Raw genomic sequence first — 23,577 nt, 5'->3', positions numbered from 1 at the left:
ATGCAGGTGATCATTAATTAATTAGAACAGCTATGCATGAAGAGACCAGCCTTAATTATAGCATTTTCTACTGTCCAGTTTTTTACTGTAATGCTTCCACTGTATTCTTTTAATAGTTTTTTTTCAAGTATAAATCACAGTGAAAAATTGGAGCTATTTCTACAGCATTTCACTTACATCTTTTTGTTGTTTATGAAAGAACACAGATGACAGTCTCCATTGTAGCAGATGATGCTGATTAACACATGCCACGTAGGTCAGTGCAGTGGCTGTCTCTCAAACTCTGAGCTCAGTGCTGTCCTCATCACCATCAATGGGAGTTTTAGCATTGCCTACCCTGCAAGTGTCTCTTTTATTGATGTGCAGGTGATGTAGTACAGCCTAGCAAAGAACTTGTATGTGAGGCATATGCTTTATACTGAGTGCACAAAGACTTTGCTAAAATCAGTATCTTAAAATCTGCAAGAGATGTTGGAAAAATAATGAAAAAAATAGACACTGGGAGTCCTTAAAATCTGTACTGTTCAGGAAGGTGTCTGCTTAAATTAATTCATATTTTGAGAGCCCTTAAAAAACTTTTTGAACTTTTAAGTATGTCTAAGTGTGCATGCTGTCCCATCTAGGGGACTAAGTGTATTAATGGGTCATAAACAGGATGTGCATTAAGAGAGTAGAAGCAGGAAACTAAATGCTAAATACTAAATAAATCCAGGAGCAGGGGAAATTGTCAATCACTTCAACCATCAACACATGCCTTATTTTTAATAAACCTGCTGGTACTAAAAGGCTGTTTTAAACCAAGAACAGTAAAGTTGCATTGGGAAGCACTCTAAAGTTCAGATGCTCTCTATTAAAGGTGGCTTGTGAAACCTTAATGCATATCTATTGTGCGTATTATAATCTTTTAATGGGAGAAATCCTTGTAAAGCAGGAAAATAGTCTTTGACTTCAGCGTAGTGGAAAATTAGATCTGCTTAAAACCATTCACTTGCCCTGCCCTTAAAAGCCTGTCAGAATACATGAGAAAAGTATATTTGGTGTTGAGGGCATGATAAATGATAGGAGGAGATGTTATTTTGGAAATAATGCTTTTCTCTTCAGAGATAATTGGAGACATTTATGAGCTGCAGAGTCTAAAAGTCTGACAGTGGTTGTGAACACAAGTGATTTTATGAACTTTTCAAAGTTGTTACAATTCTCTGACTTAGAAGGTCTCTTTTGCTTTTATCTTTTAATAGCTCTTTACAAACACGCATCAGTTGTAAGTAAATTAGGTCTCTGTGAAGTTGTTAATTTGTGAAACAGGAGAACACCCCACTGCTTAAATGTCTCTATAAAGCAGGGATCAAAATCTTATTTGTTCTGTCTTTTGCTTTCAGGTCCAAACCATGAATTACGTTGGACAGTTAGCAGGGCAAGTGTTTGTAACTGTGAAGGAGCTCTATAAGGGATTAAACCCAGCCACATTGTCAGGATGTATAGATGTAATTGTTGTACGTCAGCCAGATGGAAATCTTCAGTGTTCCCCTTTCCACGTACGCTTTGGGAAAATGGGAGTTCTGCGCTCTAGGGAGAAAGTGGTAAGAAAATTGACAATTTTGATATTTCTGTCTGTGGGTTAACTCTAATGGCATGAAAATTACTGAATGTTCTGTGGTACACTAGTCAAGGTTTTCTTTAGACACTCTTTATAAAGTGCCCAGATTGAGGCAAATTTCAATTAAAATGGTTGTTACTGATTCTTGCATTTCAAAGCATAATTTGTGAGACATTGACTATAATAAAAACAAAACAAGCCATGACAGTTGTAACATTTATTTTCAATAAAGCAAAATTTGGAATGTGCTAATTTGGGCCTATGCTAGATTTCATCAGTGACTGTGTATTAAGACCCCTTTGTTTAAAGTGTTCAATGATAGTTACAAAAAGGGAGATAATAATGAAGGAATATTTTTAGGTAACAGAATGTTGAGGTTAACTGAAGCTAGAAAAAGCAGTGAGGACTTTGAGATAAATGTAACCAGGCTGGGTGACCTGGCAATATGATAACAGATGCGAAGTTGCTGGTGAGTAGTACATGACAGATTATTTGAGGAAATAATTTGTAACTACATACAGTCTAGGTTCTAATGTAGCTATAATTGCTCAGCAGAAAAATCGTAACATCATCATGGACTTTGTTCAATTCTTACATAAATCAGAAAGGAATTCCAATATTTAGAATGGATAAGAGTTGAAAATGTTACTGTGCCAATAGTATACTGTATCCTGAAATATAACATAAATGTAGACTTGTCCCAAGTCTCAAAAAAAAAAAAAATACAGTGAAAATGGAGTCAGTGGCAAGAACGGGTATAGGCAAAGAGAGAGATCCTCCTGAGAAGACATGGAAATAGTTGGGGCTGTATAGCAGCGAGATAAATGTGCAGAAGACATAGACACATGAATTGTGTCGAGAACATAAACCAATTTTTCTTATTTGTGCTTCTTGTAGTGTAAAAAGAAGTCCGTTTAATGACTTTGAAAGGCAGTATATTAAGAATTTGCATGTGGAAGTACTTCTTGCACAATTCAAAATTAGGCTATGAATTAAAAGAGCAAAAAGATTTGTGTGGCGAGTGAAGCATTCAGAATTACACTTTAAAAGATTCAGGGCTTTATATAATGGCTATAAACCTTCCTGAGTAGAGGCGCAAGAGAGGAATGAGCTGGACAAGTTAGAAAAACTTTTTGACAATTGACAGCATTGTGAAGGGGTGAGGAGAGAAACAGAGAAGTTACTATTTTATGTTTATTATAAGGTTTCCTACACTTCCTGAGAAGCATTTGCGCAGTGACAGCAGTAGGATAGCTGTACAGGAACTGTGCACCTAAAATAACTTTTTTTTCATATGAGAATATATTTATTGTCTTCCAGGTTGACATAGAAATTAATGGAGAGGCTGTAGATTTGCACATGAAACTAGGAGACAATGGAGAGGCCTTTTTTGTGCAGGAGATGGATAATGATCAGGTGAGATTCTAATTCTAATTTGTTAAAAATTCAGAGTCAGTTTTGAGTTTAGGAATTTTGTTGAAAAATATACCTTTACCCATTTTATAGTTTTGAAAGTTTCTGGACAATTTTCTGCTATGGAAATTCCATACTATGCAGTTACTTCGGGTTTTGAATTGCTGAGATTTGGAAAAATGTAAAGAAGGTAATCACGTAACTGAAAAATAAATCATGGTTTATGTGCATGGCAGTGAGTGAACGGAAATAACATGCACAGAGTTCACATGCTCCGAAGATGTGTACAACAGATGTTAATATGTTCATGGACCTGTTTTTTGTAGAAATCTCTACTTTGAACATATGCACTCATCAGACTGCCAGTAAAAGTGCGCATGCCCTGTAAACATCTGTGCACACAGTAATTCTGGTACTTACCAAAGATGTGATCTTGCAACTATTATTCATGTGGAATTATATTTAAATGAGAATGCCTGCTGTTGTGCTGTGTGATTAAATACTAGCCTATGTAAGTTATGGTCCCACTAATTTTGAATAGTTCACACATAATGTAACATTAGAAAAGCTTTTTACAGGCATTTCTCTTCAGATATCCCAAATAATTTTTGTCACTGTCCAGGGTGGGATAAGTTTTCAGATTCTTACATGGAATACCATATTACTAGTTTCAGGTGAGAGCTGTGTGCATGTGCATTAATCATCTCTGTATCTTTGTTTAAATCTTCTGATCTTTATATTTAAATCTTCTGGGTGGTAACAATTATTGGTGACTGAAAATTGCTAGAAATACTTCCATGAGTGTCTAGAGATGTGTGTATATATATGATTGAATAAGGGGATATTTGTGTGACCTAGTTATAAACTGCTGACTTATCTAACTACTATCTGTCATCTGAGTTGTGAAGGAGGACTGGATTTTACAAAATGTTCAGGTTATAAACTAGGATTTTGTTTCTGCTCTGTATCTAGCATCAGGTGGATAGAGATTCATGCCATAACCTGGCCAATATTGGATGCTCAGAGGATCCTCTTTACTACGAATATTGTCCTGGCTTGTCTAAGGAGATGCAGCTATGGAACAATTTCTATATGCTGTATGGAAATTGTATGGATCATACTGAGCATCCAGATGTCTAATCTTTGTTACTTTTCTGAGGAATAAATGACTTAGATTTTGGCAATCGTGCATAGATTTTAGAACCAGATTTATGACCAGTGGAAGAACTAATATGTTGCATGGTTTGAATTTTTTCTTTCTCAGGAGGTGATTCCTTATCATCTCTCTACATCTCCCATTCTGTCTGAGGGAACTGCTTTAATGGAAGCTCAGCTGAAGAGGAACTCCATAGACAGGATAAGAAACCTGGACACTAGTGCATCCTCACAAGTACCAGTCCAAGCCCATGGATCCCAGCCTTCTACTGAAACATCACCAGTCTGTAGCTCTGTGAAAAAAAGGAGGAAGAAGAGGAGGAAGTCTACCCATAAAATAGACAGCTTAAAAAGAGAAGACAATGGAGACACATCAGAAGATGAAGACATGTTTCCTATAGAGATTAGCTCAGAGGAAGAAAAAGAACCATTGGACAATTTAAGGTATCACAGTGGAATTGAGATATGTAATGGAAACCTACTGCTGGGTTAATGTTCCATTCCATACATTCTAACAGTAATTTCTAAGTCAGTTTACATGGCTGATGAACATGTTTCTTAAAGAAAAAGCTTTAGGCTAGAAAGCTATTGGGAATGTTAGTAACAAAAATAATGAAAATGACATTGAAAACATGAGAATAGTCCTTCGTCATGCTGTGAACTAGAAGGTGTGAATCAGATAACATTTCTCTATCTCCTTTTAGTTCAGGTTATAGTAATTCTCTGCAGTAGGGTTTTTTTTTGTTACCTGAAGTATATGACAGTTCAGTAATCAAGTATGGTTTTTAAATGTCACGTCTTTCCCTATACCCAGGATCCCTGTTCCAGATGTGTTTGTTGATGATGTGTCTGACACAAAGGCTCCTGCCGTTTCTGCGTTTTCTCAGTCTGCATCTTATCCTCATTCAGATGGAGAATGGTCACCTCTTCAAAGGTACTTTTTCTGCTAGTACAGTTCAAAGTAATCTTCCTCTTTCCATTAATGTCCTATATGCTAGTGCTATATGGCATCTTACTAAAAATTTTGGTATCAAACATGGTCACTGTTGACTACTAGATGAATGCCTTCTATAGTTGAAATCAGATAGTGTACAAAAACTTCAGGTTAGCTTTGTCCTTGATTCAGCAAATGCATGCATACAAATGCAGGTCCACAAATTCTGAAGAATATATCTGTTAATGTCACTGCATATAAATACTGTAGAGAGGATGAACATTTTGTGGAATCTGAATCTTTGCCTGATGCATGCACCTTGTAAGGACTTCAGTGAATGCAGGCATATAAATCTCTAGTACTTTGGGTGTAATTCTTTTAAGAACTTGCAAGATTGGAGTTGATTTATAAAAATAAGTTTTTTTTTTTTTTGTAATGAATGAGAATATGAGCTTTTTTGTGTCACTTTCATAGGTAATCTATTGAATTGCACAGTTAGATAGAAATATTTATTGTGTGAAAAGAACACATACAGTAATTTGCTTACTTTTTCCTGTATGTGTATTTGTGTGCACGTGTAGACCTTTGATGTCAAAACAGATCAGTTTGGACCTCCTTTCTTTTGTCTGTGTAACGCTGTCAAAAAACGACAATTTTTCGCTTAATGTGTATTGCATTATAATTCCAATGAAGTCTCTGTGTGTGTGTGCTCCTGTGCACATGTGCCCCACATCCTCCATGCAGACTGTGGGACTGGAGTGATATTCACAAGGCCTTATCCTAAGTAGTCTAATCTCAATATACTGCCTCTGTAGTTGAGGGGCAGAGGAAGGGAGGGCAAGGAGATTATTTCAGAGCAAGGGCTTAATTTAAAGGTTTTGAATTGCATTCTGGAAGAAGCTTTCTCCGCTGACTGTAAAGCTTAATGTGACTAGCTTCACCAGTCTGGTGATAGCATGTGTCAATACCCTGCCCCTTTGATGGCTTTTTGAACTGTATGTTCTGTTTGTTTCTGGATTGCAGTATTCTGGATATTGAAAACTCTAGATGTAAATTCAGCATTCATGTAGCTAGTGCACAATAAGCTTATGTTAATCAGCACTTGTGAATAATGACACCCTGTTTTTCTTTCTACCAACATGCTGTGCTGTCCAGTAAGCCTATAGATTGCACAGGGCAATCCTCTCTTCTCGCTGTTCCAGCAGATGGAGGCCTGTCTAACTCTTGTCCTCAACAACCTTCTCACTTTTCTCCAGACAGGTAGAACAGTTGTCCTCCCTCTTTTCTGGGCTGCTCTTTAATCCTTTTAACACATTAATACACTTCTAACACAATAGTATGTGAACTTTGTTGAACTTATAACTGCACTTATTGCTAACCCAGACACTTTGAAAGAAAGTGACATTGAAAACCACTTCCTCTCCTTGCTGCTTTGTGGGTGTTGACTGGAGGTAAGTTACCTTGCTGAATCATCTGTTGAATGAGGGTGGCCAATATAAAATGAAGCCAATGAAAACCTGGTTTAAGACTGAAGTTGATTAAGATGATAAAAAAAGGAAGAACTTAGCTAGTGAAAGCTTATATTCCTCTGAAGATTGATGTTTCCATGTGGCTTTTTACAGTCAGTGTATATTTTATGATGTTTTTATCCCATGGTTTTCCTGAGTTGTTTGCTTGTGCATAGGTTGCAAAAGTAAAAGCAAAACAAAGGCCTAGGAGAGTAAGTGAGCTATAAGGAGTGCAAAACTTATAGTGGGAGGAGCCCAGTACCAAAAGAGAACTTCTCTTCCTTTTTCCTTGGTTTGGGGGAGGGGAAGACTTTCTGTACTGTTGGATTGCAGTGGGGTAGCATCTTACAGAGTAAAGATGACACAACAGATAAAGGCATTTTGTCTAAGGTTTAGGAAACCCAGACTTAAGCCTTTGCTCTGACTGTGGACTGTTTTCTACAGAGCTAAAAATGGATACAAAGACTTTTTATGATATCTTAAGTTTGAGATGTCTCAAGATTCTGCAGCAAGGCCCTTTCTCTCCACTAAGTCAGTGGAGAGAAGTCACAGCAACTCAGTTAAAAAACGTAAAGTAGGTGTCTGATTATGACCTCTACAATTCTCCATTAATGCTGGAGAAGCTTTGAGTAGTAAATCTGGCTAAATTGCTCATTGCTTATCTCAATATAGATGCCATACCAGATGCCTAAGGCTGTATCGAAATGGATAATCTTGAGGTTTTCACAGCTTCTAGGGCTGCCCTCTTTAACCTGACTATGTTGCAACACCAAGTGAAGGTGAGATCCTGGGACATTCAAGGCTGTTCTCCTTGGTGTTTTTCATGGGAAGGGCAGGCAGGTGCACAGGTTGGGATGGAGCAGTGATGTGCTCTGGGTGGCTTCATGAACTTTGCTCTGGAGTTCACCTGTCCCGCAATCTAGATATACAGCTAAAGTGCTTGTAGTAACTTGCCTGAGTAAAGCCACCTCTGCGTCTGCAAATGTTTTCCTCTATGTGAAATAAGAAACTCTATTATGGCCACCTCAAAGGAGGTTCAGAGGCTGTCGGCTATTGTTGTGTTATGTATGTGAGGTAGGCCTCTTTCCTTCTGACTATCTTTTCTCAGTTTATTTGGCCTCAAGACAGGACTTTTTCTCAGGTACATTGCTGCTTTCTCAGGGCTCTCTGCTTTCAGTGGGAAACACTGCGAAGATCAGCGTGGTTTTCTATTGCAGAACTTCCAACTACAGGCCAAGTTCCTAATTCTTTGGCATTGGATTACATTAAGTGCAATCATAGCTGTTAAGGAATAGAAAGGACTGTGACACAAATATTCAGTGTTTATGGGATGTGAATCAGATATCTTGATCTGAATGACTGAACTGAAATTTTCCTTCCTTCTTGTGCAGTGTTGACAGGATGGGTGGCTCTAGTTTGATCTGCAGTATCTTGGCAATCTATGTAAGGCAAGAGAATTTCAGCTGGGCTGGGTCAGTGCCTAACTTAAGGACAGGGGAATTGCAAGGCATAGTTCCACCCAAGACAAATGTCTTGGTGGTGTAAGGAATAAAGAACCCATTTTGAGTCTGATCTGTGGATGCAATTGCAGGATACTGTCTTGGTATTCAGCCTTATTGACCCTTAGTGCAAGCATAACATTAGTTCAGGATTTAATTTGACCTGAGTTAAAAATATTTAAAGGAATGTGATTGTGAGCTTTATTAGTCTTCAGTCTAATTTTACTTTGGTGGCAATAGTATGAAGTGAATAGCGGCCAAAATAGTCCCAGTGCTGGTAAAGGAGGTGACATCTGGCATTACATATGGAAGCAGAACTATACAAACAGGAAGTATACAAACAGAACTGTAGTAGACATAATTGCCATCTGCATCCATAAACTACAGAGATTATTGTTGCTGTTCCAGAAGGATATTAGTGGGCGAGAGTAGCTATTGAGTGTTGAACAGCAATATGGCATATGAAGAAAAAAGTAAAGGTATTTCTCTGTAATGGAAAACCAGCTCTCATCGGGAGGCCGCCAACCCTGTGTTAATGTTTGTGGATGGCATAGAAAATCCCAGCTTATGTTCCAGATGATATAAGGAATGAGAATGCTTTAGTATCCTTTTATAGAAACAAAATAATTTTCCCCCTGTTTGCCTTGTGGATGCATATTTGCAGTCTGATTTGGTCTTGGGGCTTTAAAATTAAAAGGACATTGCAGTGATAATTTTGGTGTACCCTGAGGTTGTATTAGCATTTGTACACTAATCTGTAAGGAGAAATCAACTGAAAAGAATTCTGAAGATCTAACATTTTGTTACTACTAAATCCTTTTATTTTATTGTATAGAAAAGTAGTATTTACAGAATGAGAATTAAGATGTCTCCATTGTGCTTGTGTTGAATTTTCAGTACATAGTGTGTGTTTTGTGTACTTTGTTTTGGGAGAGTGGGTAATATTTTGGGGGTTAGATGCTCACCCTGTTCCTAACTTAACCAGGGGTATACTTGTAGCTGTATCTATTCTGAACCAATAACCCAGATGTGTGCATGGATCATCGGGCAGCCTTTTGCAGCAAGAGCCTTCTCAGAGCAGAACTCTCCCTGTTTTAACATACGTGCATATGCAAATGCCATATTTCTGGTACTTGCATGTGTGTGCCTGGGAATATACATCATGGTTCTTGTTGCTGAGTAACAGCCTGGGCTTCTTCCCCACTCAGTTGTGTGTACAAGGGAACTGTATTTTCAGGGAAAATTGTGGAAAAGGTGAGGCCCCCCCGTCCCCCATCAGTGTTATCAGTGCAAAATGCAGAGGTTCCAGCCCAAACTGAAGCAATGCCTGTATTCTTTCAGGTTGGCTGTATAAGTGAACCTGGGCTGAACATACCCCAAAAGCCCAGACTGGAGATTTTTCTAAGTAAGCAGTAGGTATTTTGAAGGTTAATATGTGTGTAGTGCACAGATTAAATCGTGCAGTGACAACACTTCCTTAAATCTAGATATTTTGGGCTTAAAGCAGCAGTAGAAGCATTGTTTCTTGCTGAGATTTTCTGAAGTGACCAGGCTCCTGATTTCCAAGGTTTCAATGGGCCCTAGATGCATGGAAAATACTGCAAATCCTACAAACTTGTCACTGGGAAATGTAGAAGTTGCTGAAAAACCCACCAGGCATTTCTTGAATCCTTAGAGCTTGAAAATACTTTTTAAATTGCATGTATTGATTCCTTCATCTGTGAAATGGTAGGTTATACACTAAAGGACTAATAAAAATTTGAAACTCTTAGGACCAAAAAAGATCTTCCACAGTGGTTTTGCTTATAAATTTTATAGTTTAGTTAGATAACTTAATTATATCTAGCTAAAAAGTCATAGCATTTGTCCATATTCAAAGTATATCTTAACTGCAACATAAATGAAAACAAGGAATGATGTAGATAATTAGGTTTCTATTTTTTCAGATGTGAAATTCACAGATTTTTTTTAAAAGCTGCTTTGTGTTAGCGTGAAGTAATTATTTTCCTGTGACCAATGAATTCCCTACCATCTAGCTCTACAAAACTGCCTTACATTGAAAGAGCAAAACTGGTTTCGATGTTCAGTTTATCCAGAAGAAGGTAAAGAATAAATCGAACATGAACAATTTGTATTAAATGTAGGAAGCCTTTTGTTTTTGAGAGTGAAGGTAACTCAGTTTGGACCTTTGATTTAGGAATGTTGTAGATTCTTTTGTTGCTTGTAGTTTTTAAATCAGGACTGCACAAGTATACCAAAGACATGCTATGGTTCAGACAAAAAATAATGGGCTTTGTTCAGGGGGTTCTGGGTGAAAATCTATGACTTGCGGTATGCAGAAAGGCAGAGTAGATAATCACAATTTTTCCCTTTGTCGAAATCAGTGAATCATCATTTATTAATGGTTGACTTGACATTGCATTGACTTCACCACATTAAAAATATGCTACAAACTGATAATTTACTAATTAATTATTGAATATTTTATATTGAGTAGTCAGCAAAACAAACAGTTAAATATTTTTGAACTGGAAGAACTCAAATTCTTTGTATAGCTCTCCTGCTGGTTTCCCTATAAACATGCATCTAAGGGTAGAACTGAACAAGTTAGTAGAAGGAAGTAATCAACTGGATTCCTTAGACTAATTTATTACTTAGTAAGGTTAAAGTGTCTTGTTGACGTGAGTGAGTAATTTCTGCACTTCACACCCATCATAACAATACTAACATCTATTCATCTACTGCTGGTGCTACCATCCCCACTCTTTTTGCCACACAGAAAAATAAAAATCCTGAAATGTTGAGGTCCAGTGCTCTTGTTCCATCTCTTTCAGCTTCTTAATGCTCTTTCTGTGACAGCACTTACAGAAAAATGGATGAGACCTCTGAATGCCAGTCTAAGAGGTTCCTGAACTGTTTAAACTGTTTTTCCATGCTTTCCCAGTTTCAGTTGGCTAATGATAATTTAGATCTTCAGTGCTTTGGGCTGGTGGATATCAGTGCTTAGTGCATTGTGGTTACTTTTGGTTTTGTAGTATTTTTTGTTTGTTTTTCTTCAGCCCATCAGGTTCACGCCCTCCTACTCCTCAGAGTGACTCAGAATTAGTCAGTAAACCTACGGACAGAAGTGGACTGAAGAATAATCCCCACATGCACTGGGCATGGGGAGAGCTACCCCAGGCTGCAAAGGTATCCAACATAATTTGTTTAATTCCTGCTAGCATCTAGTGTGCTTTAATGGGGCGCAGGCTTATTTTATTGCAGACTGCTGAAGAGGGAATGGATCCTGTTTTTACATAAAATTGCAATGTTTTATGTAAGAATTGCATCTTGCTCCTTAGGAGGTACAGGAAGGTACCTTGTGCCATAGATGTACTCAACACTGATGATACACAGTTGAAAATGAAGGAAGTTCCTGAGACCTAGTCTTGTAAAAGTTAGAAGCTTAAATAACATATAAAATCAAATCCAATGTCCTTTGGTAAATCATTGAAATTCATAAATGGTCTTAGATGGAAATTAGGTGCTTGGCGTTTGCAGTGTGATTCACAAAAATTAAAATCGGTTGCTTGAGTACATAAGCATCCAGAAACACCTGCAGTTCTGTATCTCTGTGTGCCCAGACCTGCTGTTCTCTTGGCTGAGCCGACTGTCTTGGTGCCTGTCTCCTGCCTGAAGCCGTTTGGCCCGGTTAGGTGGCAGGATCTGTAGTGTGCCAGCAGCAGCGTCTCCCATGCTGCACAGTAGCCATGTGCAGCTGCGTACGCTGCAGGTCAGCTCCTTACGATAGCTGTGGAGTCAGAGCATTCATACAGGAAAGGGGAGACTTAGGGTTTACACCTGCTTTGGGGTGCAAGAAATTAAGGTCAGGTTCCAGTGAAATACTGCAACTATGGGGGCAGGGAAGGTGCAGGGTTTGGCCCCTTCTGCTGAGGGTTGGATTCTCTGCAAAAAGGACTGCAGGTATGATGGGGTCAGGAACAGTATAAAGAAACAAAATTCCTGCTTTGCAGGCCAGGGAAGTGGGTATCCTCCTCAGAAAGAAGACTTCTGTGTTCTGGTGGTGGCACCAGAATTATAAAGGCACTATTATAATTTATCTTTAATTCACTGGTGGTAGCTAGTGACAAAAGCAGGGATGGAAATCCAGAACTCTTCATTCCTTCAGAAGAGCTCTGGCCTCTTCTTTAGTAGGCCAAAGATGAGCTGTCCCATCACCTCTGCATTATTCTTCTCCTTATGTATATTACAAGAAATTGGGAGCTGTTTTCTGTACATAGAACTAATTCAAGTGCACAGGTCCAGGCAGGAGTTTCAAATTGGCATTTCCAGTCTAGAATTTAGGGTTCCAGTTAGTAGATTTGGGTTTTTCATTTTTATCCCAGTCACACAGCCTGGTGGGTATTGCAAATCTTATTCCTGGAGGCTTTTCCCGCTGCAGTCCCTGCATATGTCCCTAGCCAAGCTATTCAGAGTTGGTCTCGCCATACCTGAACTGGGAGTTATGCTTTGGATGCTGTTGATCTTTGTGTGCTATGACGTGAAGGTTATAGCACCTGTAAAGCTGCTGCTGTAAGAGTTCAGCTCCCCTCTGTAAGAACACCTCTTGTCCCACACTTAGAGAAGATCTAGCATTGTTCCTATAAAGCGATTTAAAATCTAAATCTGGGGTATGGATGAATGACAGTGTTCCCCTGTCCTGGTCTCCAAGAGCATCCTGATTGTGTAAGGACTCCGGTCTGTGCTCCCTTCTCATGTTTGTCAGGGTTACCATCTGAAGAAAAGCTAAGATTTGTGCAGGAAGGGAGGAGGGCAGGGTGAGAGCTGTGATGTGCTCCCGGGCAGGTGAGCGGGAAATGAAGACTGTAGAGCTCATTGCAGAGCAAATCTTTCCTGGCCGCAAGATACAGATGAATTTTGTGCAAGCAAACACACAGCAGAGAAATCTTTACTACACTGTAGTCTCTACCTCAGTTAGTGGTGGCTTTCTGCTGTGGTTAGTTACCTTGAGAGTCTGATCTCACGGGAGTGAACAAAACAGGTTAAACTCTGGCTGTTGCATTAAAGAGCTTTTTTTTTTTTTTTATAGCAATCTGTTTATTTTTCCTCACAGGCCAGTTCTCTGCTCAAAGCAAAGGAACCTAGCGTGGTGGACGTAAATCCTTCTGAAAGCACTCACTTTCGGGTCATCCAGAGTTCTCCTATAGAGGAGTTTAACACTGTGTCTCCTCTACCTGCCCTTGGACAAGCAGATGCAGCAACTGGTGATGAAAGTGAACCCTTACCAGCTGAGACAAATAAGCCAGAGACAGAGTCTCCAGGAGCAGTTGTACCACCGTTGCCTGCCAGTGAAGAAATAAAACAAGCTGCAGCTTGCTCAGCCCAACCAGCTGGCAAGACAGATTCCCCTTCCAGAAAGAAAGGTAAAGCTGTTGATTCTGCACTTTTATATGTATGATTTTGTCTTTAAATTTCCTGGTGATAAAGCACCTCATTATCATATAAATTAATCTGTGCCCTGAAGGCACTTTCAGATCTAGAAAGGAATAAGCTTTGGAAAGAACCTTCAAAACCTGAGCTGTGCAGCAGGCTGTTCACAGGAGCCATGTAGTAAGATAGAAGATTCTCCTTGGTTCGGGATTTTTTGGTAGCTCTGTGCATATGAGCAAGACTGCAAAACTTGCTCCAAATTCATCTGTATTTGACAGATTGAGAGATTTCACTTTTTGGTACAAGCACACTGTAGATCTGCTGCTTCACCTGCTCTGACTACATTCGGAGTTGTTACGTGTTGCTGGTAGTTGTGGAACCTCTCTGCTCTAGTACAATGCTGTTCTTTTGCACGAACAACAGATTTGCCATAAAATAAGGTGCTTTTGTTTTGCATGAGCAATTTCAGTTCTGTGTGGTACATGTCCTGTCCTGAATTTGTGAAGTATAACTCCGTCTGCTTTTCTACTTCTTAATGTCTGGGCTCTATATCCATGGTATTTTATAGTCAGTATTAACAATCTTCACATGAAATTTATTTGCTTACAAATATTATGTTTTAGAGCTGTGACTATTCTTTATAATTATGTAAGCCCTATATAAGCCTAGTTTGTGTAGCTGCTTTTTAATCAGTAAACATACAAGTTTCTTAGGTACTTCCCCATGCATTCACTGTCTTTGAAGACAAAAATGACAGTGTTACTCTGCTTACTATTCAGTTTTTACATAACTTTTTTTCTGATTGCTTTTCTGATATTTGATGTTGGAAACTGGGACAGTGAGAAGTCCTGGGTTTTAGAATGAATTCCAAATTAGATTTTGGCCTTACAGTGCTTACTTGTCTAGATGTACCAGCAACAACAGGACAGTGATGACTGTGTGTTGGTACTAGTGAAAGACCTAGGAGGGTTGTCTTGTCCCCTGCAATGGTGCATGTGCACACACAACACATCAGTTGTATGTGCTGAACAGAGTGTTGTCTCCTTAATAAGACAGTTATAGTGTATTAGCGACTCTAGTATAGTCTGTTGTGTTATTTCCCTTTTGCAAGGGGGGATTGAAGATTTGTTCTCAGATATTAAATGCTCTGATTGCCTTACTGTGATAACAGGCCTATGCAAATACTCAGAAAGTTTTCCTTTTGCTGTTTTCCTACAGTGACCACTGACTTCTAATTCCAGGTGGTTTTGTCTGGGATAGGGTGGCTTCAGCATATCTCAAAACTAGTCCTCTGCTATCCCATTTTGTGTATTCAAAGTCTGAACAATGTTTATGAGCAACTTATTTTGAAATTTTTGGCTTTTTATACAAATACAGTTCAAAAACTGTTATAACTTGTCTGGTTTCTCAATCTTAAAATGAACAGTTAAACAGTAATAACAGTTCTGGCTTGTTACTCAGAAAATGCTTATTAATAGGCTTATTTGTGCCATCCTTTACAGACAAACGAAGCCGGCATCTTGGTGCTGATGGTGTCTATTTAGATGACCTCACTGACATGGATCCAGAAGTTGCTGCACTTTATTTCCCCAAGAAGTATAAGTCGTTTGCTTTATATTTTTACTATTTAAAGAGCTCTTGTCACCTTCCAGATTTAGATCAAACTCTTCATTGCCAACCAGATAAGACCTTTTTTTTCAGAGTCCAAGCAGAGGTGAAGGCAGAAGGAAAATAAGGCTCTGTAGAAAGGAATATTAGAGCTTTTGGAAGGCTCTGTATTTGGGCCTGAGAAGTGTGCTTGAAACAGATTTTCTGTTTTGGTCAATTAAGCATCATATATTGATTGTGGGTTGTTATGTAATGTACACTGATGTTTGTGAGTGTTATTCACATGCCCTGGGAGAGCAATTGGCCTTGGGATATTTTTATCCCCATGTCCTTGCTTATTACCATGAAGAACATATCTTACTGTTAACAGTATTAGCACAAAATTATTGCTCCAATGTTGTTGTTCTGTGAGTGATCACCTATAAATATGAATGTTAGAAAATAATTTTTGGAAGATGCATGACAGATTGATTTATGAAAATATTGCATTCTGAACATATAATTTCCAACTTGTTCTGATCTTTATTAGAGTCTCTCATAACATTTATAGTCCTCTTTCCATGTCTTACTCTAGTCATTTGACTAAAGTCATTGAGCAACAACTAAAGTAGCTGGCATATTTTATTTTTCTTTCTTGCTTGCTTAAACTCAGCTGTTGTAATATTAGCATTTCAATAAAACTGAGAAAGATTAGCAATATGGAGAAAAAAAAGTTGGATTAAATTCTTTTCTCAAAATACATTCATATAAATCTGGAATGGATTGCAGAGTTTGAGCCTGCACTTTGTAATAATGATCTCATCTATACACAGATTTTAAGTGGGTATAGTGATTTATTGGTTCTTAAAATTGTAGTCCTAGTAGTTTATATGTAGAGTATTTTATTTATATATACATGGCATACAAATACGCAAACATACACATCCTTTGTTTTGGGCTTAGCTATCAGTTTATATAATTAATATAAATTAAATAATAAACTAATATGTTTATTCTTGTTCCTATGTGGGAACAGTTCTAATAGTATAAACTCTGCTTATAGTAGCATTATTTTGTCTACTAAGATTGTACAGTTTATTGTCTTATTTTTCCTATCTCTTATATATAAGTGAAGCTATAATTATACATGCTTAGTTTAGGTGAGTAAGTAGAAACAATCTTAATATTTGAGGGTACATGAGGCCTATACTACTTTGCTTTTGCCCTAAAATTTAAACAAGCAAAATTTTTTTTTTCTTTCTTTTTTTTTTTAATTAAGTGTGTGTCAGATATAAATGGTGTTTGTTGAAGGGAGCGAATTTGGGAATGAATACATGAAGACTGAATTCCTGATTTTTTGTTTTCCAGTGGGGATAATGTCCAATGCAAGAACACGAACGACACGGGGCTGCAGTCTGCCAGCCAGTCTCCGCAGTCTGTCGGGAGCTCAGGTGTTGACAGTGGAGTTGAAAGTACCTCGGATGGAATTCGAGATTTGCCCTCCATTGCTATTTCTCTCTGTGGAGGCCTTACTGACAACAAAGAAATAACCAAAGGTACAGAATGACTTTCTGAATTACAGGCATGTGCTGTCAGCCAAGTTTTAGCATCCTAGACCGAGGAAGCAGTGCCCTCCTGTGGCTGTACTCAAGAATGTGTTGAGAAGATAAATACTTTTCTGTAATGATAAGTTTCCTAGAATTTCTCATACTTAAAATAGGAGACATATAGGACTTATGATTTTTAACACATTTTAATGATTCACTGTATACGAAATTTTTTGAAGGTATTTTATTGGTCTTTTTATTTCCTGATAGTACTACGTTTTGTATCACAATACTGTTAATGGTACTTTTGCTACTTGGTGCAGTATAAAGCTAGGAAATTCACAGCTGTTAGTGTCAGGAATGAAAAAGGTGGTCCGTAAATGGGGACACTAGCAGGGGGAGTTGGAAACTTTAACCTGAGTTCCTGCTCTACCTCCAATTTCTTGTGTGACTTTTAGATAAATCATTTACAATGCTCTGTGCCTTAAACTTCCAGCTGCATAATGTGAAGATAAATGTGTTAAGACTTGCAATTTCTGCAGTTCTGAAAATTGTATGAGACTGATGCTACACTGATTGCTGTTCAGAAGCTAGTTATTAAAACATTTCAAATATACTGTGATTTATTGGAATTGTGTTTGTTATCTGGATCACTTGTGAATTACATAGATTTTGTGAAAGCAGTCACAGGCAGTGGAAAGGGTGTTTATTCATAAATATTTTCATTTTGCTGAAGGCCTTACAAGTAATAATTAAGTTTCTGGCTATGAGTTACACATAGATTGAGTCCATCATTTCCTGCTCCTAACTCGGACAGAGCATCAGTGAAAGGCATGACAAAGTACTTCCCTGCCTTGCTTAGAAGCTTGGTTTTCCTCCCTCACACTTCCATCCCTGAGCTTTCACTTAGCTTGTATTTTGAACAGGAAAGACACCCAGCAGCTAACAAAGAAACCCTCAGCATCTTCTGAGACTGAGAGTCTCTGAAGATCTTGCTTCTATATTACTGTTAATCTCAGCACCCTGGTAATGAAGGGCTGACCCTGAATGTGTCAATGTGTCAAACCTATGTGTCTGAGAGATGCTAAGAGGTTTAGGTTGGCCCATCCCAGGCATCTATACACGCATGCTTTATGTATGTAATTTTTTCCCCCCACAGAAGAATTTTTAGAACATGCAGTAACATATCAGCAGTTTGTGGACAATCCTGCTATCATTGACGACCCTAACCTTGTGGTTAAGATTGGAAATAAGTAAGTATATTTCAGGAAAAAAATATTTTGCTATTGTAACAAAAACACTTCTGTGGCACTTCAGTGTGTTAGATCAGTTCACTGTAGCTGAAAAACAGGTTTTGAATGTTCGTAGCTTAGATTCATCCAGAGAGAGTCAACTCTGTAGCGAATTCAGGCTCTTCTAGTTACCTTTCTTCCTTTAAATTGAGAGTAAAGAGCAGTTTCAGATGACCTGTTACAGCTAACTGACACAATTTGAATTTCAAGAAGCTAGTATTAAATGCTAATAGTGTTCACACTCAATTGGCAGACTAAAATGAAACAGAATGTGAACTTGCTAAGGCTTGCCCTGAGCCAGTTTGAATAATTTTTACAGGGATATGGCAGTCTGCTTGCAAGCACTCTGTACCCAGCAGGTTGTCTGTGTATACTGAATATTTTGCTAATATCCCTCTATGGAGGCATTGCTTTTCAAGACTTGTCAAACTTGCCCACCGAGTATGAAACTTCTATTTCTGCAAGGCTAAGATATTATTTCATGCGTTTATATTGCTGGCATCAGTGCAGCACTATGGTCTATGCCAGATGCAGCTTTTTGGAGGATGTTTTAACTTGAGAGCTCCTTGCACCTGGCATACAGTGTTACAGAGTAGAGGAGACATCGTGGCATTGTGCTGCACTTAGAGGTTAGGCTACCCTGAGTCATAGACATTGCTCATACAAATCTGACATGCCTGGTGCATCCTGATGTGATAGTTTGTATTGCGTGCGTTACGGCCTCATACCTGCCCCTCTCTGTGGTCTGAGGTGAGTCACTTACTGCTTCCCTGCCATAGTTCTCTGAATTTGATGGTAATGTTTGCCTGCCTACTGATATGTTGGGAAGAGTGGAGTACTTAGTGAGGATCTCACTGTCATATTCTCTGGATGTCATGTGAGCTTCAGGTTCCCTAGACAGATGGATGATAATATTGTATTTGTCCTACTGTCTGTAACAAGAGTTGACCCACATTCAGCACATAATAGCAAAAACTTGATATCCTACAGACTACAGCCCTGAACTTTTGTGTAGTTCCTTGATGGAAAAACAGTGAAAACAGCTTGTGAAAAATGTAGCTCATGCTGTGATAATGAGGTATAGTAACAACATGAGGAACGTACAACACATACCCTTCTACTTAAGGACCTAGCTTCCCTTGCACACCTTGAAAAGTACATGCCATAAATAACTGTGAACGTACTGTGGAATAAGGTGGGTCTGCTATTAGTGATGCAGGCCAGAGTTTGACCTGTGCTAAAGAGGCTTCATGGCTTTGGCTTTAACCTGCCAGATGATAAATACTAGGTAGATTGTGAATTGGAACCTTGGGATTACAAAATGCAGTAATTGTCTCTGTTGCATGACCAGGTACTACAACTGGACAACAGCTGGTCCCCTTCTGCTGGCAATGCAGGCTTTCCAGAAACCTTTGCCAAAGGTGAGATTGAACATGAAGGTTGGTCAGAGGAGTTGTGACGTTCTGCCATTTATTAAGGCGTTTATTATTATTATAGTTTATTTATTAAGAGGGTTGTTGTACAAGAGAATCTGCACATCAGTAATATCTATCCACACATAACCATTCATCTAGCTTATGCTAAAGGCTAAACAAGCAGGACTAAATTTGGTCTGTGAATAGTATTTACTTGCTAATCTAAGATCATTACAAATATTTTGAAGAAGGAAAACTTCCTGTTTTCCTTCAGTAATATGGATTGTAAACATAAATTATATTGACCCATGTTAGTATTTGCTGTAGCTGAATACTTGGTGACTGCTTTCCATTTTATCTGTATATAGCATATATTATCAAATAAAAATAGAGGCCAGGAATTTTAATGTCGGTGAGTGAGCTTTAACTACTAGATAAGGAAGGCCTGTAGCTTGCTAGTTTTCTATTTCTTGGTTGGTTGTTCATAACCAACTCAGGTAGACAGTGCAGATAGCTACAACTATGTGACAGCTATATATGTTGGCTTATATTAAATGCATTGTTGAACTTAGTCCAATTTTACATGACCTGGTGCCACACAGATGCTCAGGACAGAAATACACACTGCTGTAAACGTATATAAAGAAGTAGTATCGGCACTGGCACTATTTTTTGTCACGGTTAGCCATAGATTTAGTAAATTTTGGAACTTAAACTTTCCTTCTGCCATTTGCAGCACTTCACATGTCTTTGGGTTTAATCTATGTGAATTCAAATGCCATCTCTATTGCCATGAATGCGGAATAAAAATTTCTTCACAGCCCAGAATATTCTGTACCAGTGTTCGTTCTTAGTGCCACATTTCCTGTGTACGCAGTCGTGCGTAGCTGCGCTGTAGCATCCCAATGTAAAGTAAATTGATTCTAAAAGTCCCAAACATCAGGTAAACCTGGCTTGAATTTCAAGGATGTCACAGAGCCAGATGTTTTGTGCTTTACTGCAAATATTCTAGTAATCATCAAAGGTGGAATTCATCCCATGGAAATCAAATGCCTACAGAAGGTGTATAGTTATCCTACTCTGTATTTGTTGGGCACTTCCACAGAGTGATACAGACCTTGATAGATACCTATTGGGTCTTCATTAGCAATAAAGATAATGCAAGGTAACTGCATTTTTAATTAAACACTTCGATGCCTGAGCCAGATATTTTGTGTTTTGCCTATGATGGGTAAAGGGAAAGAAGTGGTATGAAATATTTTTCTGTTAAGGGAAATGGCAATTCTTTCAACAGCATTGTGGTTATACCATTTGTATAGGTTATCAGTTAAGAAAAGTCTTTTATGAGTGTGAAATTCAGTGTTTGGTTTTTTTGATGGTTAACTTATATTCTGAATGCTGATAACTTTCTAGGCAGTGCAATTTTAATTTAGTGGAGAAGCCAGTATATGTAGTTGGAACAGTCTGTATGATTGGGAAGGTTTACTTGGCTGAACTGTACCTCTGAAACTAAAATTATTCATTTACACTACCAGTCAACCTACTGGTTTTTGTAATGACTTGTTAATTAGAATTTTGATTTGCTGTAATAATGGAACTAAGGAATTGAAATACTAAGATACTTTATCAAAACAGGTTCTATGAAGTGATTGAAAACTGGAGTCTTTGCAAAAAAATTACTCATGTTCTGCAAAATACCCTTAAATGCATGTCTAATTGTATGCATGTGAATTATTTCACTAAAAGTCAATAAGACATCTGCTTGAAGTTGTCCATATGTTTGAGAACCTCCTTAAACTGTACTCATTGTTCTCAAGTGGCATTCAGTTCTCAGTAGCTCCATCTGGTCCTTGTTTTTCTTTTTTTTGTTTAAAAAGTTGTCAACTTACTTGCACAACTTTATTCCTCTGTCATTCTTTCGTTTCTCATATATTTTAGACAGTATAGTGAAGAGAACCTATGGAAAAACTGAGAAAAGGGATGCATTGTCCCATACATTAGCTGAATTCAACCCTCTCAACTGCTAAGAGTTCTTCGAATCTTTTTTTTTTTTTTTTTAAATCACTAATCAATGTCCCAGTTTTATTTTCATGACTTTGCTTACAGTGGAGGCTATCATCCCAGAAAGCCAGTAGCTAAGCTATTCCAGGATGTACCAAACACTGTGGCCACCTTTACTGTAGTATTTTCCCCTTTTGTCTTTCGCTTGTTCTCTGAGTGAAAGAATTCAGCTCTCCTTGTTACAATGCATAAGGCTCCAGTCATTATGAGTATTGAAAGAAACTTTTCTCTGCTGAAGTCTAGTATACATAACCAGTGAAAAGTAGCCTGGGTTTAAAAAAAACAGTTCTAACATTGTCAGTCAAATTCATAGCACCATACTAAACTCATAAATGCTAGTAACATCTTTGCTTTTTTCCAGATTGGTAATTAAATATGAACTTTTTAGTTATTTTTAAATGAGAGTATCTGTCTTGCATGTGGGTTTGTTACTGTTTTGCACGAGAGCTCCTTCAGGGAGTGATGTTTTTCTTTTTTTTTAATATAATTTGCACTAAATAACTTCAACTTAAAAACAGTAGGTTCTCCATTCTAGACATTATACTAATATCTATTTATGCTTTTTTTTTCTTCTTTGCTTTTATCTCTTTTTCATTTTCCTTTTAAAAATACCATAAGTATTCATGCTTAAGTTACTTCAGAGCAGCTCTGGATACCATTAGATTTTGCTTTAGTAGAATTTATGGTCCACAGACAGTATGTTTACTTTTATTCTATTTATTATCAGTTAAAATTGTGTATTTGGCACTTTCTTTCATTTACATATATCAGGTTGTCCTTTGTTTTGGTTTTTTTTTTATGTTACCATCCATTTATCACAGGCCACTGTGGAATCTATAATGAGGGACAAGATGCCCAAAAAAGGTGGAAGGTGGTGGTTTTCCTGGCGAGGGAGGAACAGCACTATTAAAGAGGTAAGTTTAAGAAGCAAGCAGAGTTTCCTTCTGGTTGAAGTGGGAAGGCTGGATACCTCCGTATTCATCCCTCAGAACTTTGCTTCTGAGAGTAACTCATTATTCAATTTGACTGAGGATATACACATTAAAAGATGTTTAAACAGAGTCTAAAGTCTGACTTCTTTTGACTTCAGAAAGCTTTGGATAAGACCCTACCTGAAACATTTCCCTGCAGTGTTTCGATTCTGCATTTGTTTTCATTATGCAAATCTGAGGCAGTATTATCTAATGGATTAAATTTGTGTTTGGGAACCTAGAATCCAAGAGCTGTGCCACTAATTTAACGTTTCTGTGCAGATTACCTACCTTTCTGCAGCTGTCTTTTGATAGTTGAAGAATAGATGTATTTATGAGTAGTGTGAGCTGTAAAATTCAGCAAAACCTCAGATGGAAAACTGACTATATATTAATTTTAAAGTCTTTCTGAATTTCTTTTCTGAGCATTAAAAGTTTGTGGTAACAGTCTTAAAGTCATGGATGAACATTAAAGAACAGTGAAAAAAGCAAAACTCTATATGAAATATTGATCTCCTGTCTAGACATATTTAATCTTTAAAGTTGGCCAATAAAACCTCTTCATATTAATTTATACTACTGAAGCATTAGTACTTGAGGGGAGAAAATGACTTCTAATACATTTTTATGATTGTGCCTCAGTCAATGAACTTTTTTTAGCCTTGCATGAAATAACCATTGTACTGATCTGTGGGTATGGGCTTCAGAGCATGAGATTTTAGTTTTTACAGTTTGAAGTTTTTAGAATTTCTCTCTGAGTGGAAGTATTTGGCTACCTCTTGAGCTGTGGCAGCTATAAATTGATAAGGGGAGGTGTTATTGTTTGTGTGTCTCAAAATCATTCACTATTTAAAAATCTTATGGGGTGAAACTGATAGAGCTTAGCATCTACTCAAGGTAAAAGCAGTTTGGAAAGTTTTATTGGATTAAAGATTTCAATGATTCTATGAAAGGTAATTGTATTTTTTTTTTCCTTCTCCAGAGTCATACTTTGCTTTTTCACTAGCTATTTGAGGTGCATGAACTGAGTAGTTATGGGATTGATCCTAGAATTTCAACAGTACTAGATGTGAAATCTGATATTTCTGTACTTCTTCCATGCAAAAATAAATCTTAATTCTCCTTTTGAGTTTTATATTTGCAATTTTTAGTTCTTTGTGCAGCCTTT

The 23,577-nt window shown here is 37.8% G+C and overlaps 1 protein-coding gene across 2 annotated transcripts in view; it reads left to right on the top strand.

Annotated features, from left to right (window-relative positions):
- The first annotated feature begins 1,385 nt into the window (after positions 1–1,385).
- Positions 1,386–23,577, top strand: part of LPIN1 (lipin 1) — a 38,088-nt gene continuing 15,896 nt past the window's right edge. Inside the window, exons 1-12 of one of the 2 annotated variants that reach the window (XM_010566659.1) lie at positions 1,386–1,580; positions 2,918–3,013; positions 4,275–4,609; positions 4,980–5,099; positions 6,255–6,359; positions 11,166–11,295; positions 13,220–13,529; positions 15,039–15,132; positions 16,492–16,679; positions 17,830–17,923; positions 19,314–19,383; positions 22,260–22,352. In XM_010566659.1, the coding sequence (XP_010564961.1) occupies positions 1,389–1,580; positions 2,918–3,013; positions 4,275–4,609; positions 4,980–5,099; positions 6,255–6,359; positions 11,166–11,295; positions 13,220–13,529; positions 15,039–15,132; positions 16,492–16,679; positions 17,830–17,923; positions 19,314–19,383; positions 22,260–22,352 (1,827 nt within the window). In that variant the 5' untranslated portion in view covers positions 1,386–1,388. The remainder of the gene's footprint in view (positions 1,581–2,917; positions 3,014–4,274; positions 4,610–4,979; positions 5,100–6,254; positions 6,360–11,165; positions 11,296–13,219; positions 13,530–15,038; positions 15,133–16,491; positions 16,680–17,829; positions 17,924–19,313; positions 19,384–22,259; positions 22,353–23,577) is intronic. The other variant, XM_010566658.1, reaches the window with a different exon arrangement.

The sequence above is a fragment of the Haliaeetus leucocephalus genome, unplaced genomic scaffold, assembly GCF_000737465.1.
Source record: "Haliaeetus leucocephalus isolate CR32 unplaced genomic scaffold, Haliaeetus_leucocephalus-4.0 Scaffold217, whole genome shotgun sequence".
Taxonomy (NCBI): Eukaryota; Metazoa; Chordata; class Aves; order Accipitriformes; family Accipitridae; genus Haliaeetus; species Haliaeetus leucocephalus.
Note: the sequence above shows the minus strand (reverse complement) of the source record. Positions and strands in the feature narration are given on the sequence as shown.